We start from the raw sequence: 15,352 nt of genomic DNA on the forward strand, positions 1-15,352 counted from the left end.
CTGGCTTTTTTAAAAGTAAAAATGTATCAAGCAAGTAACTGATGACTTTATCCTTAACGAATAATTTATTGAGAAATTGGAATTTGTCATATTTATAGGTATTTAGTTAGTTAGCTAGTGTAGCTGTAATCATGTGCTCGCTCTCCTTGTGCCAAGAATGTGCTCTGCTGAAAGTCTAAATATTTTTTTACAAATGTCATGTTGGGTAAACTAGCTATTCTTATTTCACTTTATCTAGTTGAATGAAGCCATGTATTGTGGAATTGCCCCATGAAGCACATGTACGCAGATACGAGCTATAAGAATACCGGGACATCACATTTAAATGGGTTTGTTTTGGATTCCGTCGCTGACAAAGAGCAAGACTACTTGTCCACTGTGGAAGAGTAGCTAGATAAATAAGTTAGCTAGCTTCTAGTTCCTGCAATATAGCTAGCAAGCAAGAAGCTTCTCTAAGGTAAACATAATGATTACAAATTGTCACTGGCCAGAATTCAACAATAATTTATTGGTCAATTAAATGTTCATAACAACAACTGAATCAAATGTTGTTTTGAATATCTTTCTTAGGCAAGATGAGTGGTAATTCTGGTAAAAATCCTGTGCCCGTCGACACCAATGGCATTACTCCATTTCAACAGATGTTGGCTTCCTGCTCAGGGGCTCTCCTGACGTCATTGTTTGGTGAGCACGGGAACCCTCCCCTACACACACACATACACTGACTATATATATGAATGTGATTGTGGAACTATTATATTTAAATATTTAAACTGGTTGTACAACTGTCTTTTTTCAGTCACTCCTCTGGATGTTGTCAAGATCAGACTCCAGGCTCAGAAAAGTCCTTTTCCCAAAGGTAATAAGACAATACTCAATGTAACCTACCATTCCTCTGTCCTCTCTCTAAACCACAGGGCTCAATCCATTATGTATGTCTTCATTGTTCTCCAGGGAAATGCTTTGTGTACTGCAATGGCCTGATGGACCATACCTGTGTGTGTACGAACGGCAACTCCAAGGCCTGGTACAAGGCCCCCGGCCACTTCAACGGCACTCTGGTAAACATCTCTAACACCTCTACCCAACTCCCAACCCCCATCTAGATATGCAAGGATTGGGTTGGTGTGTATCGTGTGCAATGTGATGAAAATTCTGTCTAGCCTATCAGAGGGTAACATTGAGATATTGCTAATTCCTTACAGATCTGCACAAGTGGCCAAGGGTCAGAGGTTATGGGTGGGATGGGACTAGGGCTGTTACGGTGACCGTATTACTGCCACACGGGCGGTCATGAGTCATGATGGCACTCAAATTCCACATGACCGTTTAGCCACGGTAATTAGGCTTCTCCAAGCTCTGATGCTGCTGATGGTCATTTAGTAGCCTACCAAACTTGCTAACTGCCTGGTACTCAGCACTCTATTGTCCCTCTAATCACTCTGACATCAATGCAAATGTAATAGAAGATCTAATCAAACACTTCATGAGAGTCCATGAGCTCATGTTGTGCAACCTTTCTATAGGCTATGCAATCACGTGAGAAAACAGAGTGATGGCCTCTTTTAACGAGGCCTCTTTTTTTTGACTAGGCCTACTATATTTATTTCTCAACTTTCCTAATATTAAGCACATTGCTTATCTTTACAACAGGAGTACAGTCTACCTGGCTGGCATGATAATGAACCATGGGAAAAGCGTCCTCCATTTGCTATTTAAGTGCATGATGTCTTTTTTCCCCCCTAGTTTCGAAACAGCTGCATGATAATTGTCCATTCTAAATAAAATAAAAATCACACATATATTATTTAGTTTATGTAAAGACAAGATTAAATCAAGAATAGTCTGATGGGTGACAATATTAGCATATCACTTGTGAATGATATAATATCACTTGTGAATGATGCCCAGCGTAAGGCAACAAACAACACATGCCTTTTTCTGGCGACTTTTTCAAATCATAGTCACACACCTCATGTAGCCTAGCCCATAGGCCTATATGTTTTGATAAGGTTTGTATCACAACTAAAGTGGCCAAATAACTTCTTAAAATGAAGCACATTAATCCGCGTTACAATGGGTGTAGAGCCTAACTGGCATACATATGCAGTGCGTTAGTTTCAAGTTTGGGGAAGATCATTTTCACCATAAAAAGGCCCCTTTATATTAAAATCATTACATGCATAATCGCATTTGCGGTCACTTTTGTGAATGGTGTTTTCCCACTAATGGAACAGTCGCGCTTCTAGCCTACTGCCGTGTGCGCATTGCTGCGCATATAAGGTGAAGAAATAGCCTAATAGTTTATTAAAATGTTAAGCTAAACGTTTTGATCTGTTGCATCAGCCTCATCATTTAAAAATATTTTTTTGTATGCTAGTGGTTGTGAGTGAGAGGTGCTTCGGAGCGCGCAGCCAGGAGAAGGGAATTATAATTATTATATTCAGCCCAAGGGCACCACGGCCACTGGCCGCAAAAGGCATGGATTTTTTTTAGGGGGCATTACTGCCACACAAAGGGGTTGCCACCGGGAAATTTGAGGCATTATCAAGTGCTTGTCGAATTGTGATTGAGAGACTGATTAAGTGTGTACAGCCTGCACTGTACACACTTCAACAAACAAAGCAAAGCTCATGTCTTTCATGCAACCTTTTTCTAATCATCATTAGTTACTTCTTGCAGCCTTAGAATGTATTAAAAAGCTAAACATATAGCCCAATGTTTGAATCACAACTGAAGTTACATAAATAACTCTAAATTAAGCAAATAGGATTACCTGTTCCTTTGTTAACGACTCAACACAGAGTAGCCGCATGGTCACACTCCCTCAAATTGTTTGGAGAAAATATCCTTTCTATTTTATTAAGCTATGTTCACTGGTATTCTTCATAATATAAAATAATGCCACGGAATTCTAAGCAAATCTTGTCTGCTAAATGAACTAGTGTAGCCTACAGCCTAATGGCATAGCCAGATCAGGACCTAACATTTAAGTCATAAGGACAACTCAGAGTGTGCTAACCTAACATACCCAACCTAACATAAGGACAACTCAGAGTGTGCTATTCTGTTCATCTGAAAGAGACTATATTTTCTTCATATCATATTTATTTAGACCCTTCTAAAATAAATAATGGATTTATTGTGATGGTGTAAGCTATATTACATGGATTTATTAGACTTTTTAAAATGTAGATGTTCCAAAGGTCTGCATCAGTAGCTTGTAGGCCGCCTGACCGCCACAGCCCGTGGGACTTGGAACCAGCCTCAAGTGATGGACCCATTGAAAGCTAACCACAAGCATTATAAAGATGTACAGTGGCAAGAAAAAGTATGTGAACCCTTAAGAATGATCTGTATTTCTGCATAAATTGGTCATAACAACAGATAAACACATTCTTCTTACAATAATTTGTGTGTTATTAGTTTATGTTTCTTGTCTATATTGAATACATAATTTAAACATTCACAGTGTAGGTTGGAAAAAGTATGTGAACCCCTAGGCTAATGAGTTCTCCAAAAGCTAATTGGAGTCAGGAGTCAGCTAACCTGGAGTACAATCATTGAGACAAGTTTGGAGATGTTGGTTAGAGCTGCCCTGCCCAATAAAAAGCACTCAAAAAATTTGAGTTTGCTATTCACAAGAAGCATTGCCTGATGTGAAACATGCCTCGAACAAAAGAGATCTCAGAAGACCCAAGAATAAGAGTTGTTGACTTGCATAAGCTGGAAAGGGTTACAAACGTATCTCTAAAAGCCTTGATGTTCATCAGTCCACGGTAAGACAAATTGTCTATAAATGTACAAAGTTCAGCACTGTTGCTACTCTCTCTAGGAGTGGCCGTCCTGCAAAGATGATTGCAAGAGCACAACGCAGAATGCTCAATGAGGTTAAGAAGAATCCTAGAGTGTCAGCTAAAGACTTACAGAAATCTCTGGAACATGCTAAGATCTCTGTTGACGAGTCTACGATACGTAAAACACTAAACAATAATGGTGTTCATGGGAGGACACCGCGGAAGAAGCCACTGCTGTCCAAAAAAAACATTGCTGGACATCTGAAGTTCGCAAAAGAGCATCTGGATGTTCCACAGCGCTACTGGCAAAATATTCTGTGGACAGATGAAACTACAGTTGAGTTGTTTGGAAGGAACACACAACACTGTGGAGAAAAAAAGGCACAGCACGCCAACATCAAAACGTCAACTGTTAAGTATGGTGGAGGGAGCATCATGGTTTGGAGCTGCTTTGCTGCCTCAGGGCCTGGACAGCTTGCTATCATCGACGGAAAAATGAATTCCCAAGTTTATCAAGACATTTTGCAGGAGAATGTAAGGCTATCAGTCCGCCAATTGAAGCTCAACAGAAGTTGGGTGATGCAACAGGACAACGACCCAAAACACAGAAGTAAATCAACAACAGAATGGCTTCAACAGAAGAAAATACGCCTTCTGAAGTGGCCCAGTCATAGTCCTGACCTCAACCCGATTTAGATACTGTGGCATGACCTCGAGAGCGGTTCACACCATACATCCAAAAATATTGCTGAACTGAAACAGTTTTGTAAAGAGGAATGGTCCAAAATTTCTCCTGACCAGTGCAGGAGTGCAGGTCTGATCTGCAACTACAGAAAACGTTTGGTTGAGGTTATTGCTGCCAAAGGAGGGTCAACCAGTTATTAAATCCAAGGGTTCACATACTTTTCCCACCCTGCACTGTGAATGTTTACACGGTGTGTTCAATAAAGACATGAAAATGTATAATTGTTTGTGTGTTATTTGTTTTAAGCAGACTGTGTTTGTCTATTGTTGTGACTTAGATGAAGATCAAATTTTATGACCAATTTATGCAGAAGTCCAGGTAACTCCAAAGGGTTCACATACTTTTTATTGCCACTGTATAATGGTTCGGACACACCAATAGCATTTGCCTGCCGAGAGTACTTAGCTCCTCTGAACAGAGTGCCGGCTGTAATTTGCAAACCGAGTGTGAACCGATTTTACATGTAGAATCGCACAAAAGTGTCGGCAGTCAGACATCAACAGCGTGCTAAATGAACGGTAGACAAACGGGAGATCCACATTCGGTACGACCCTTAAGCATTTATAAACATGTACATCAGTATCATGCATTAGTTATTTCTCTGGTTCTTTGACCCTCTCTCTACAGGATGCCTTTATTAAGATAGTCCGCAGGGAAGGTATCAAGTCGTTATGGAGCGGCCTCCCTCCAACCCTGTGAGTCTGAAGTCTGCCGTTACTCTGCCTCATTACTAATTCACACTGCTTACTTGGCTTCAGCACTGATTTATGGTCAGCTGTGTCTTGAGTGCCTGGCCCGCTGTGATTCAGCAAACTCATAGTCTATTGATAATTCAGTTGTTTACGATTGTTTCCCATTGTTCTGCTCATTTGTATCGAGCAGTACGGATGGACACTGTGATTTTTTAGACTCAGGGTTTATCGATATTTGATTTGTTAATGTTTTATTTTAAATCTCTCAGTCCTGGATTTGTGTCTGAGCGGTGTGGTAACGGCTGAGTCATGGGCTGTTGATTAATTTGGGAACATTTTATTTGTACCTCTTGCTTGCACCCATCTGATTTGTGTCTGATATGGTAAAAGCTGATTCATTTTATTTGTTGTTTATGGATATTTCATCTGTTGATGTTGGTTTCTTGTTTGTAATGCCTGATTTGAATGAGTCAGGGTTCTTGAGGAAACATTATATTTGCATCTCTGTTAATGCTTCTTGCAGTATCATGGCGGTCCCGGCAACGGTGATCTACTTCACGTGTTACGACCAACTGCGTGCTGCCCTGAGGGTCAGGATGGGGTCACACGCTGAGGAGGCGCCTCTACTAGCAGGCGCCCTCGCCAGAGGTGAGCTGACCTCTGACCTTACAGGTCACTGTGGTGATGTATACTTGAGAGCGATAAATAGTGATAGAGTGATTAACATTGTTTTGTCTATCCACTAGAAAGACCTTAGTAACCCAACTGCTGCTTCCTATCCTAGACTATGGTGATATCATCAATCAAAACACAACCAAGACCTTACTTTGCAAATTAGATGTCATTTATAACTATCTTTGCGGATTCATTCTTGGATGCCATTATAAGACATCATTGAACAATGTCTGAATCACTAAACTAGCTGTCACTCCCAAACAGAAGACCACTGCATTGGTACTAGTTCCTTTTTAAATGTATCAACTTAAAGTTCCCTGTATATATTAAGGAACACCTAACTTCACAAAACTCGCACTACTTTCGACAATGGCAGTAATTCCAAAAGGGGGTTGGAGTAAGATCTTTCAGATATGGTACTAAGGCCTGAGTGACTGGAATGATTTACCTACAGAAACCAGGACATTGTAATCACACAGTGCATTTACGAAACCCTTTTTCAACTGTTAAGAACAAACTTTTTGTGTTTTTAACTAATAGAAACATCACCATGTGAGGATATTTGTAAATATGTGTACTCTATATTATAGGTACTTAGTTGTATTAGTAGTTGTAGCAGTAGTTTTTATTAGTTATAAGCCTATTAGTAGTTGTACAACAACTTTTTATGCTGTTAATGTAATTATATTTTATTATCATTATAATTATTTAATTGTTATTATTATTAGACAGTAGTTGCCATATTCTTCTTCTTACTAAGTACTTTAATAAAATAAAAAATAATATATATATATATATGTTGGGACACTCTTGAAAACGAGATGTTGCATCTCAAGAGATTTCATCCTACAAAATTTCAAATAAATATGGAAAATACAGACACCTTATTTTCAATCAAATCCAATGTTATTAGACACATGCGCAGAATACAACAGGTGTAGAACTTAGTGAAATGCATACTTACAAGCCCCTAACCAACAATGCAGTTTAAAGAATAAGAATAAGGCATTTAAGTAACAAGTTATTAAAGAGTAAAATAACAATAGCGAGACTATATACAGGGGGTACCGGTACAGAGTCAATGTGCGGGGGCACCGGTTAGTCGAGGTAATTGAGGTAATATCTACATGTATTTAGAGTTAATAAAGTGACTATGCTTAAATAATAACAGAGTAGCAGCGGCATAAAAGGGGAGGCAATGCAAATAGTCTGGGTAGCCATTTGATTAGAGTCTTATGGCTTGGGGGTAGAAGCTGTTTGGAAGCCTCTTGGACCTAGACTTGGCGCTCCGGTACGGCTTGCCGTGCAGTAGCAGAGAGAAAAGTCTATGATTAGGGTGGCTGGAGTCTTTGACAATTTTTAGGGCCTTCCTCTGACACCGCCTGGTATAGAGGTCCTGGATGGCAGTAAGCTTGGCCCCAGTGATGTACTGGGCCGTACACACTACCCTTTGTAGTGCCTTGCGGTCGGAGGCCGAGCAGTTGCCATACTAGGCAGTGATGCAAACAGTCAGGATGTTCTCGATGGTGCAGCTGTAGAACCTTTTGAGGATCTGAGGACCCATGCCAAATATTTTCAGTCTCCTGAGGGGGAATAGGCTTTGTCGTGCCCTTTTCAGGACTGTTTTGGTGTGCTTGGACCATGTTAGTTTGTTGGTGATGTGGACACCAAGGAACTTGAAGCTCTCAACCTGCTCCACTATAGCCCCGTCGATGAGAATGGGGACGTGCTCAGTCCTCCTTTTCCTGAAGTCCACAATCATCTCCTTAGTCTTGATCACGTTGAGGGATAGGTTGTTGTCCTGGCACCACACGACCAGGTCTCTGATCTCCTCCCTATAGGCTGTCTCATCGATGTCGGTGATCAGGCCTACCACCGTTGTGTCATCGGTAAACTTAACGATGGTGTTGGAATCGTGCGTGGCTGTGCAGTCATGAGTGAACAGGGAGTACAGGAGGGGACTGAGCACGCACCCCTGAGTGTTGTTACCTACCCTTACCACCTGGGGGCGGCCCGTCAGGAAGTCCAGGATCCAGTTGCAGAGGGAGGTGTTTAGTCCCAGGGTCCTTAGCTTATTGATAAGCTTTGAGGGCACTATGGTGTTGAACGCTGAGCTGTAGTCAATGAATAGCATTCTCACATAGGTGTTCCTTTTGTCCAGGTGGGAAAGGGCAGTGTGGAGTGCAATAGAGATTGCATCATCTGTGGATCTGTTAGGGCGGTATGCAAATTGGAGTGGGTCTAGGGTTTCTGGGATAATGGTGTTGATGTGAGCCATTACCAGCTTTTCAAAGCACTTCATGGCTACAGATGTGAGTGCTATGGGTCGGTAGCCATTTAGGCAGGTTACCTTCGTGGTCTTGGGCACAGGGACTATGCTGGTCTGCTTAAGGCATGTTGGTATTACAGACTCGGACAGGGAGAGTTTGAAAATGTCAGTGAAGACACTTGCCAGTTGGTCAGCGCATGCTCACAGTACATGTTCTGGTAATCCGTCTGGCCTTGTGAATGTTGACCTGTTTAAAGGTCTTGCTCACATTGGCTGCGGAGTCGCCAGGAACAGCTGGTGCTTTCATGCATGTTTCAGTGTTATTTGCCTCGAAGCGAGCATGGAAGTAGTTTAGCTCGTCTGGTAGATTAGGTAAAGCGGATTTAAGTTTCCCTGCATTAAAGTCCCCGGCCACTAGGAGCGCCGGCTCTGGATGAGCGTTTTCCTGTTTGCTTATGGCGGAATACAGCTCATTGAGTGCGGTCTTAGTGCCAGCATTGGTCTGTGGTGGTATGTAGACAGCTACGAAAAATACAGATAAACTCTCTAGGTAGATAGTGTGGTCGACAGCTTATCATGAGATACTCTACCTCAGGCGAGCAAAACCTCGAGACTTCCTTAGATATCGTGCACCAGCTGTTGTTTACAAATGCATAGTCCGCCACCCCTTGTCTTACCAGACTACCAGACGCCGCTGTTCTATCCTGCCGATACAGCATATAACCAGCCAGCTGTATGTTGATAATGTCGTAATCCAGCCACGACTCCGTGAAGCATAAGATATTACAGTTTTTAATGTCCCGTTGGTAGTTTAATCTTCCTCGTAGGTCGTCGATTTTATTTTCCAATGATTGCACGTTAGCTAGTAGAAAGGAAGGCCTACGAATTCTCAGAAGGCAGCCCGACCTTCGCCCTATTTTTCTCCGTCTTGTCTTCACGCAAATGACGGGGATTTGGGCCTGTTCCCGGGAAAGCAGTATGTCTTTCACGTCAGGCTTGTCGGGCTCGTTAAAGGAAAAAAAAGTGCCTGCCAGTTGGTGGTGAGTAATTGCTCTTCTGATGTTCAGAAGTTATTTTCGGTCTTAAGAGACGGTAGCGGCAACATTATATACAAAATAAGATAAAAAATATGTTACAAAAAATGAACAAAAAAACAGTTGGTTAGGAGCACGTAAAACATCAGCCATCTTCTCCAGCGCCATGATATAATTATGGCCTCCTTTTCATGTGAGAAAGAAATGTGTTTAACTGCTCTGTTTAACTGCTCTTTCTGTGTGTAGTGCTTATAAGTGTTTTCTCTCTCTCTCTGTCTCTCTGTGAGTCAGTGGGCTCTGTGACAGTGATCAGTCCGTTGGAGCTGATTCGTACTAAGATGCAGTCCCAGAGAAGTTCGTACAGGGAGCTGAGTGAGGTTATCCACTCTGCAGTACGCAACGAGGGCTGGCGGTCTCTCTGGAGGGGCTGGGGACCCACACTGCTTAGAGACGTGCCCTTCTCAGGTAGAAACAACACAATGTCTATCACTATATCTCTCTCAGTTAGAAACAACACAATGTCTATCACTATATCTCTCTCAGGTAGAAATAACACAATGTCTATGACTATATCTCTCTCAGTTAGAAACAACACAATGTCTATCACTATATCTCTCTCAGTTAGAAACAACACAATGTCTATCACTATATCTCTCAGTTAGAAACAACACAATGTCTATCACTATATCTCTCTCAGGTAGAAACAACACAATGTCTATCACTATATCTCTCTCTCTCAGTTAGAAACAACACAATGTCTATCACTATATCTCTCTCAGGTAGAAATAACACAATGTCTATCACTATATCTCTCAGTTAGAAACAACACAATGTCTATCACTATATCTCTCAGTTAGAAACAACACAATGTCTATCACTATATCTCTCTCAGTTAGAAACAACACAATGTCTATCACTATATCTCTCTCAGTTAGAAACAACACAATGTCTATCACTATATCTCTCTCAGTTAGAAACAACACAATGTCTATCACTATATCTCTCTCAGTTAGAAACAACACAATGTCTATCACTATATCTCTCTGTTAGAAACAACACAATGTCTATCACTATATCTCTCTCAGTTAGAAACAACACAATGTCTATCACTATATCTCTGTTAGAAACAACACAATGTCTATCACTATATCTCTCTCAGTTAGAAACAACACAATGTCTATCACTATATCTCTCTCAGTTAGAAACAACACAATGTCTATCACTATATCTCTCAGTTAGAAACAACACAATGTCTATCACTATATCTCTCTCAGGTAGAAATAACACAATGTCTATCACTATATCTCTCAGTTAGAAACAACACAATGTCTATCACTATATCTCTCTCAGTTAGAAACAACACAATGTCTATCACTATATCTCTCTCAGTTAGAAACAACACAATGTCTATCACTATATCTCTCTCTCTCAGTTAGAAACAACACAATGTCTATCACTATATCTCTCTCAGGTAGAAATAACACAATGTCTATCACTATATCTCTCAGTTAGAAACAACACAATGTCTATCACTATATCTCTCTCAGTTAGAAACAACACAATGTCTATCACTATATCTCTCTCAGTTAGAAATAACACAATGTCTATCACTATATCTCTCAGTTAGAAACAACACAATGTCTATCACTATATCTCTCAGTTAGAAACAACACAATGTCTATCACTATATCTCTCAGTTAGAAACAACACAATGTCTATCACTATATCTCTCAGTTAGAAACAACACAATGTCTATCACTATATCTCTCTCAGTTAGAAATAACACAATGTCTATCACTATATCTCTCTCAGTTAGAAACAACACAATGTCTATCACTATATCTCTCTCAGGTATACACCACTCTATTTCTCCCACTCGCTATCTCTTCTCTCTAGCTCCCTCTCTCTCCTTCTCTCTAGCTCCCTCCTCTCTCTCCTCTCCCTCTCTCTAGCTCCCTCTCTCTCCTTCTCTCTAGCTCCCTCTCTCTCCTTCTCTCTAGCTCCCTCCTCTCTCTCATCTCCTTCTCTCTAGCTCCCTCCTCTCTCTCCTCTCCTTCTCTCTAGCTCCCTCCTCTCTCTCCTCTCCCTCTCATTCTCTCTGTCTCTTAGTGTTTGATAACAGGAGTTCCATGTTGTGTCTGTTTCCTCCTCAGCCATGTACTGGTATAACTATGAGAAGGGGAAGGCATGGCTGTGTAAGCACAACAACATCAGAGAGCCAACGTTTGCCATCACCTTCATATCCGGAGCGGTGTCAGGATCAGTGAGTATTCTAGCTGTCCTCTCAACTCAAACTGTTCTGTCTAGTAGAGCACCTAGATATATTGAACATTGAATATCTGATATAGTTTGTTGTACCTTTCTAATGTTATTCTAGCTCTGTAACTCTTCTTGTGCTGACATGGTGTTATTCCATCTAATACTGCTAGAGGGCAGCATTGTCAAATATAAGTGTGATTTCTAACCCTTGTTTATGTCTTCCTCCAGATCGCTTCCATAGTAACTCTTCCCTTCGACGTCGTGAAGACCAGGAGGCAGGTGGAGATAGGGGAACTCCAGGCTATGAATTGTGGGTATAGAACTCCAGGCTGATCACCTGATTCATGGAATCATCCTTATGATCTTTAGTGATGTGTTGATGTGTAGTGATCCTGTACTACTAACCCAGCTATGTTGTCATGTGTGTCTGCAGTGTCGTCCAAGGCCTCCTCCTCCACTCTCAGTGTGATGACCAAGATTGTGGCTGAGAACGGCGTGGGTGGACTGTTTGTAGGTAGGTCAGGCTACAGGGATAGTTCACCCAAAACACACAGTTACCTCAGGTTAGTCTCCTAACTGGTGACCTACTTTCTCTCCTTATCCCTCTCCTCCACCCCTCTCTCTCCCCCGTCACTCCCTCTACTCCACCCCTCTCTCTCCCCCGTCACTCCCTCTACTCCACCCCTCTCTCTCCCCGTCACTCCCTCTCCTCCACCCCTCTCTCTCCCCGTCACTCCCTCTCCTCCACCCCTCTCTCTCCCCCCTTTCACTCCCTCTCCTCCACCCCTCTCTCTCCCCCCTTTCACTCTCTCTCCTACTTTTATCTCCTAGGTTTCCTGCCCAGGGTGATCAAGGTGGCCCCAGCCTGTGCCATTATGATCAGCTGTTATGAGTTTGGGAAAGCCTTCTTCCGCAAGCACAACCAGGAGAGGCTGCTGACCAGCAACACCTGACCTGACTGGGCCTCTCACACACACAAACCACAACCATAGACAATACCAAGAACACAATCAGCCATCGCCAACAGTAGGTATTGGCTACCTCTACCTTTCCCTGGGTCCTTAGAGATTTTCAGGTGTAACTTTGCATGCATGTGTCCTCCCAGCTGCTTAGACACCAACACCCCTCACTGTTATAAAGTGTTCAAGTGTGATATGTCATGTGACTAGCTGGAAGTAGCTAATGTTGGCGTTTAGGACCTAAGAACGCCAGGACTTGATTCTGTTCCAAAGCAGGAAATACTGGCAGACATGAAAACAAATATTTGTAGGTAATCAATATTATTCATATTTTATCTTATATTTCTCAATCAAGGTATACTGCACTTAATCACCATACTAATTGTGACAAGAGAAAATAGTAAAAGTGCAGATTGTATTTGAAATAGTTTTTTTTGCCAAATCATGAAGGTATCATTTTCATAACTACTTAAAAATGATTTGCATGATATTTCACCATGGGTGCACAGGAAAAATATTATGTTATGAAGTGCATTTAATTACATTGGCCTGTAGGTGGTATCAGAGACTTGTCTGTCATTGGACAAGTGTTTTATCCCATTACGTTAGTTATTGAGGTATGGGGGTTGTGCACTGTGCCATCCGGGGTCTGACAGTAATAATAATAATTTGATGGATGCTTATTTGTCCTGTTTCACACATGTACACGTGTGTATTATACCCATGTCTGAAATGCATATCCCGACTCCTCCTGAGACACCCTCGGAGAGTGGAGTCAGGGACAGTAGAGACGAGTGTCAAAGCTGTGGATGAGGCGGGATAACTTCTGGTTAGTAGTCTCTGTCCCGCAGAACCCCCTCTCATTCCCTGCTGCTTTCTCTCTCAATTCATGACCCTAACGCTATCACCTCATTCTCAACCCTATTGGAAGAGAAGGCCCAAGGTCCTTCAGGATACATGTTCTGTTTAGTGCCAGACTGCCAGTTTAAACCTGAAATGCACCTCTTCCAGAATCTCATATTCAATCCCCAGTCAGCCAGACATGGACTGTGACAACCTGTACATGTTCTCAAAACATGTAGCAATGATATATATTTCTATTGTTTAATATATTCAATGATCACCTGCAGTGACACGTTTTCCAACTTTGTACAGAAATACATAGAATAAAAGTCACATTTTGACATTTGAATTGTTGAATCAATTGTTTTTATTAGATCAGCAAAGATTTGTGATTTGGTTCAATCCAGTAGTTTCTGTTAACATATAATAATTCAATTCATAATTGAATCCTGTCGAACAAATCTAAATCACGGAGGTAGTGGTGCCTTCCGTTGCGTCAGCGTACCACAACAACTGATCAAGTGAAAAGGAAGAAGGGCTAACATGGGGAGGTATAATGTGCTGTTCCACTGTTACAGAGGCTTTCCCTGGTAAGATCCTAGCAGCGTAGAGATTACTGCCAATATTGATGTATGGAAACAATCTCTCTGTAAAAGTGTGTGTGAATGTGTGTGTTATTATCAAGGTCGTAAAAGGACAGTATCTCTGTCCCAGTCCAGCTGCACTCTGATCCGATGGGGTTTATTTTCCAGTGTCAGGACAGTCTGTGGCCCTTTTGGACAACGTGCCCAGTATTTCTCATTATAATAGCCTACATGCCAGAGTCCAGTCTGTACCACTCCCTTCCTCTGGACAGACTTATAGACTACACCTACAAACTATACTGTATTGTCCCTGACGTCTGTGTCCCAACTGTGTCCCAGAGTCAAAGCCCTCAGAGCCCAGGATCATTCGATAGTTATCAAACCTCTGGGTTGTCAGGAAGCAGCCGTATCCCATCACTGAATCTCATACTGGTCAGACAGGATGAGACATGGATGGGCAGTGTTGGGGTCCAGAATCACAGGCCCTGAACAGAGAAAAAGAGAGACATGTTTAAAACCAGAGATCCACTGTTTGTTTTAATTTACTGGGGCATTATTGCCAGATGATCAGTGATATTTTATCTGAAATTGTCTGAATGCAATTTAAAAATGTTTGTGAAGATATGAACATTGGTAAGAATAAAATCAGACTCACTGTATTGAACAGACTTCAGCATCTTCTCCAGAACTCTGACCTGCAGGTTGCCCAGGTGCTTTGCCACATTGATCAGCGCTCCAGAACCAAGCTCTGGATCTGGGCTTGTGCACTGGGCTCTAGAAGAATATCCAAGAGTTAGTGATACGGTGGGGTTGGGTTCAGAACCACAGGGAACAGAGAGAGAGAAGAGGCCAATCACTTAGTTAGGGTCCAGATTCTTCACCCTTCACCTGAAGTGTGGCGGATAAATAGGACGTAGCCTTACCTTTTTAACGTGTCCTTGTAGTTCTGCAGGTGAACAAAAGAGCAAATGAATCAATAATACATGTAATCACTGAAATCAATCAGTTAATAATCAATAAATCTATCCCAAATAACCTCTAGACAACAGATATTGGTCCTTACCTGCAGGAATGAGATGTCATCAGATACCAGGTCCTTCTTTATGGCTCTCGTGTCTAAAATGGCTGCTATCTCTGTTCATATCATCAATCATCTTCATCCTCCGACTCTTCTCCTCCTCTTCCTTCCTCAGGACAGCCATCCTGGCTGCCTCTTCATATCGTAGAAACTGGTGAAGTTTCTCAAAGTCCTCCTGAATGATTTTCTGTCTTCTGGGCCTAAAAATAAAATAGTCTCTAGTTCTCAGCTGTTTGTATCTGTCTTGTTTAGTGAGCAGGGATTTAATTATCTGTGTTGCTGGAGCTTCCTCCTACTCCTCCTCAGTAGCTGCTGGAGTAAGTTGTGCTTAATTTGAGTCCTGTGGTGACAGAACAGGTCATTAAACACCAGTTTAATGTTACTGTCAGGGACTTTATTTTGGACCGGGGCCTGCTG

At 41.8% G+C, this 15,352-nt stretch overlaps 1 protein-coding gene across 1 annotated transcript; it reads left to right on the top strand.

The window, feature by feature from the left end:
- The first annotated feature begins 174 nt into the window (after nucleotides 1-174).
- Nucleotides 175-13,622, top strand: LOC120031428 (solute carrier family 25 member 40-like). Its single transcript, XM_038977172.1, has 11 exons — nucleotides 175-457; nucleotides 571-684; nucleotides 800-859; nucleotides 955-1,061; nucleotides 5,170-5,237; nucleotides 5,758-5,882; nucleotides 9,504-9,677; nucleotides 11,366-11,475; nucleotides 11,700-11,781; nucleotides 11,905-11,985; nucleotides 12,303-13,622. Exons 2-11 carry the CDS (start codon nucleotides 576-578, stop codon nucleotides 12,422-12,424), a joined length of 1,038 nt encoding a protein of 345 aa, XP_038833100.1. The 5' UTR covers nucleotides 175-457; nucleotides 571-575; the 3' UTR covers nucleotides 12,425-13,622.
- The last annotated feature ends 1,730 nt before the right edge of the window (nucleotides 13,623-15,352 follow it).

This window comes from Salvelinus namaycush, chromosome 37 (assembly GCF_016432855.1).
Source record: "Salvelinus namaycush isolate Seneca chromosome 37, SaNama_1.0, whole genome shotgun sequence".
Classification (NCBI taxonomy): Eukaryota; Metazoa; Chordata; class Actinopteri; order Salmoniformes; family Salmonidae; genus Salvelinus; species Salvelinus namaycush.

Bases quoted from the DNA above. Each gene is read 5' to 3' on its own strand.
- LOC120031428 (XM_038977172.1), top strand. From the start codon at position 576: ATGAGTGGTAATTCTGGTAAAAATCCTGTGCCCGTCGACACCAATGGC. The intron at 11,476-11,699 runs GTGAGTATTCTA...GTCTTCCTCCAG, and splicing joins CCGGAGCGGTGTCAGGATCA to ATCGCTTCCATAGTAACTCT. The intron at 11,782-11,904 runs GTGGGTATAGAA...GTGTGTCTGCAG, and splicing joins GGAACTCCAGGCTATGAATT to TGTCGTCCAAGGCCTCCTCC.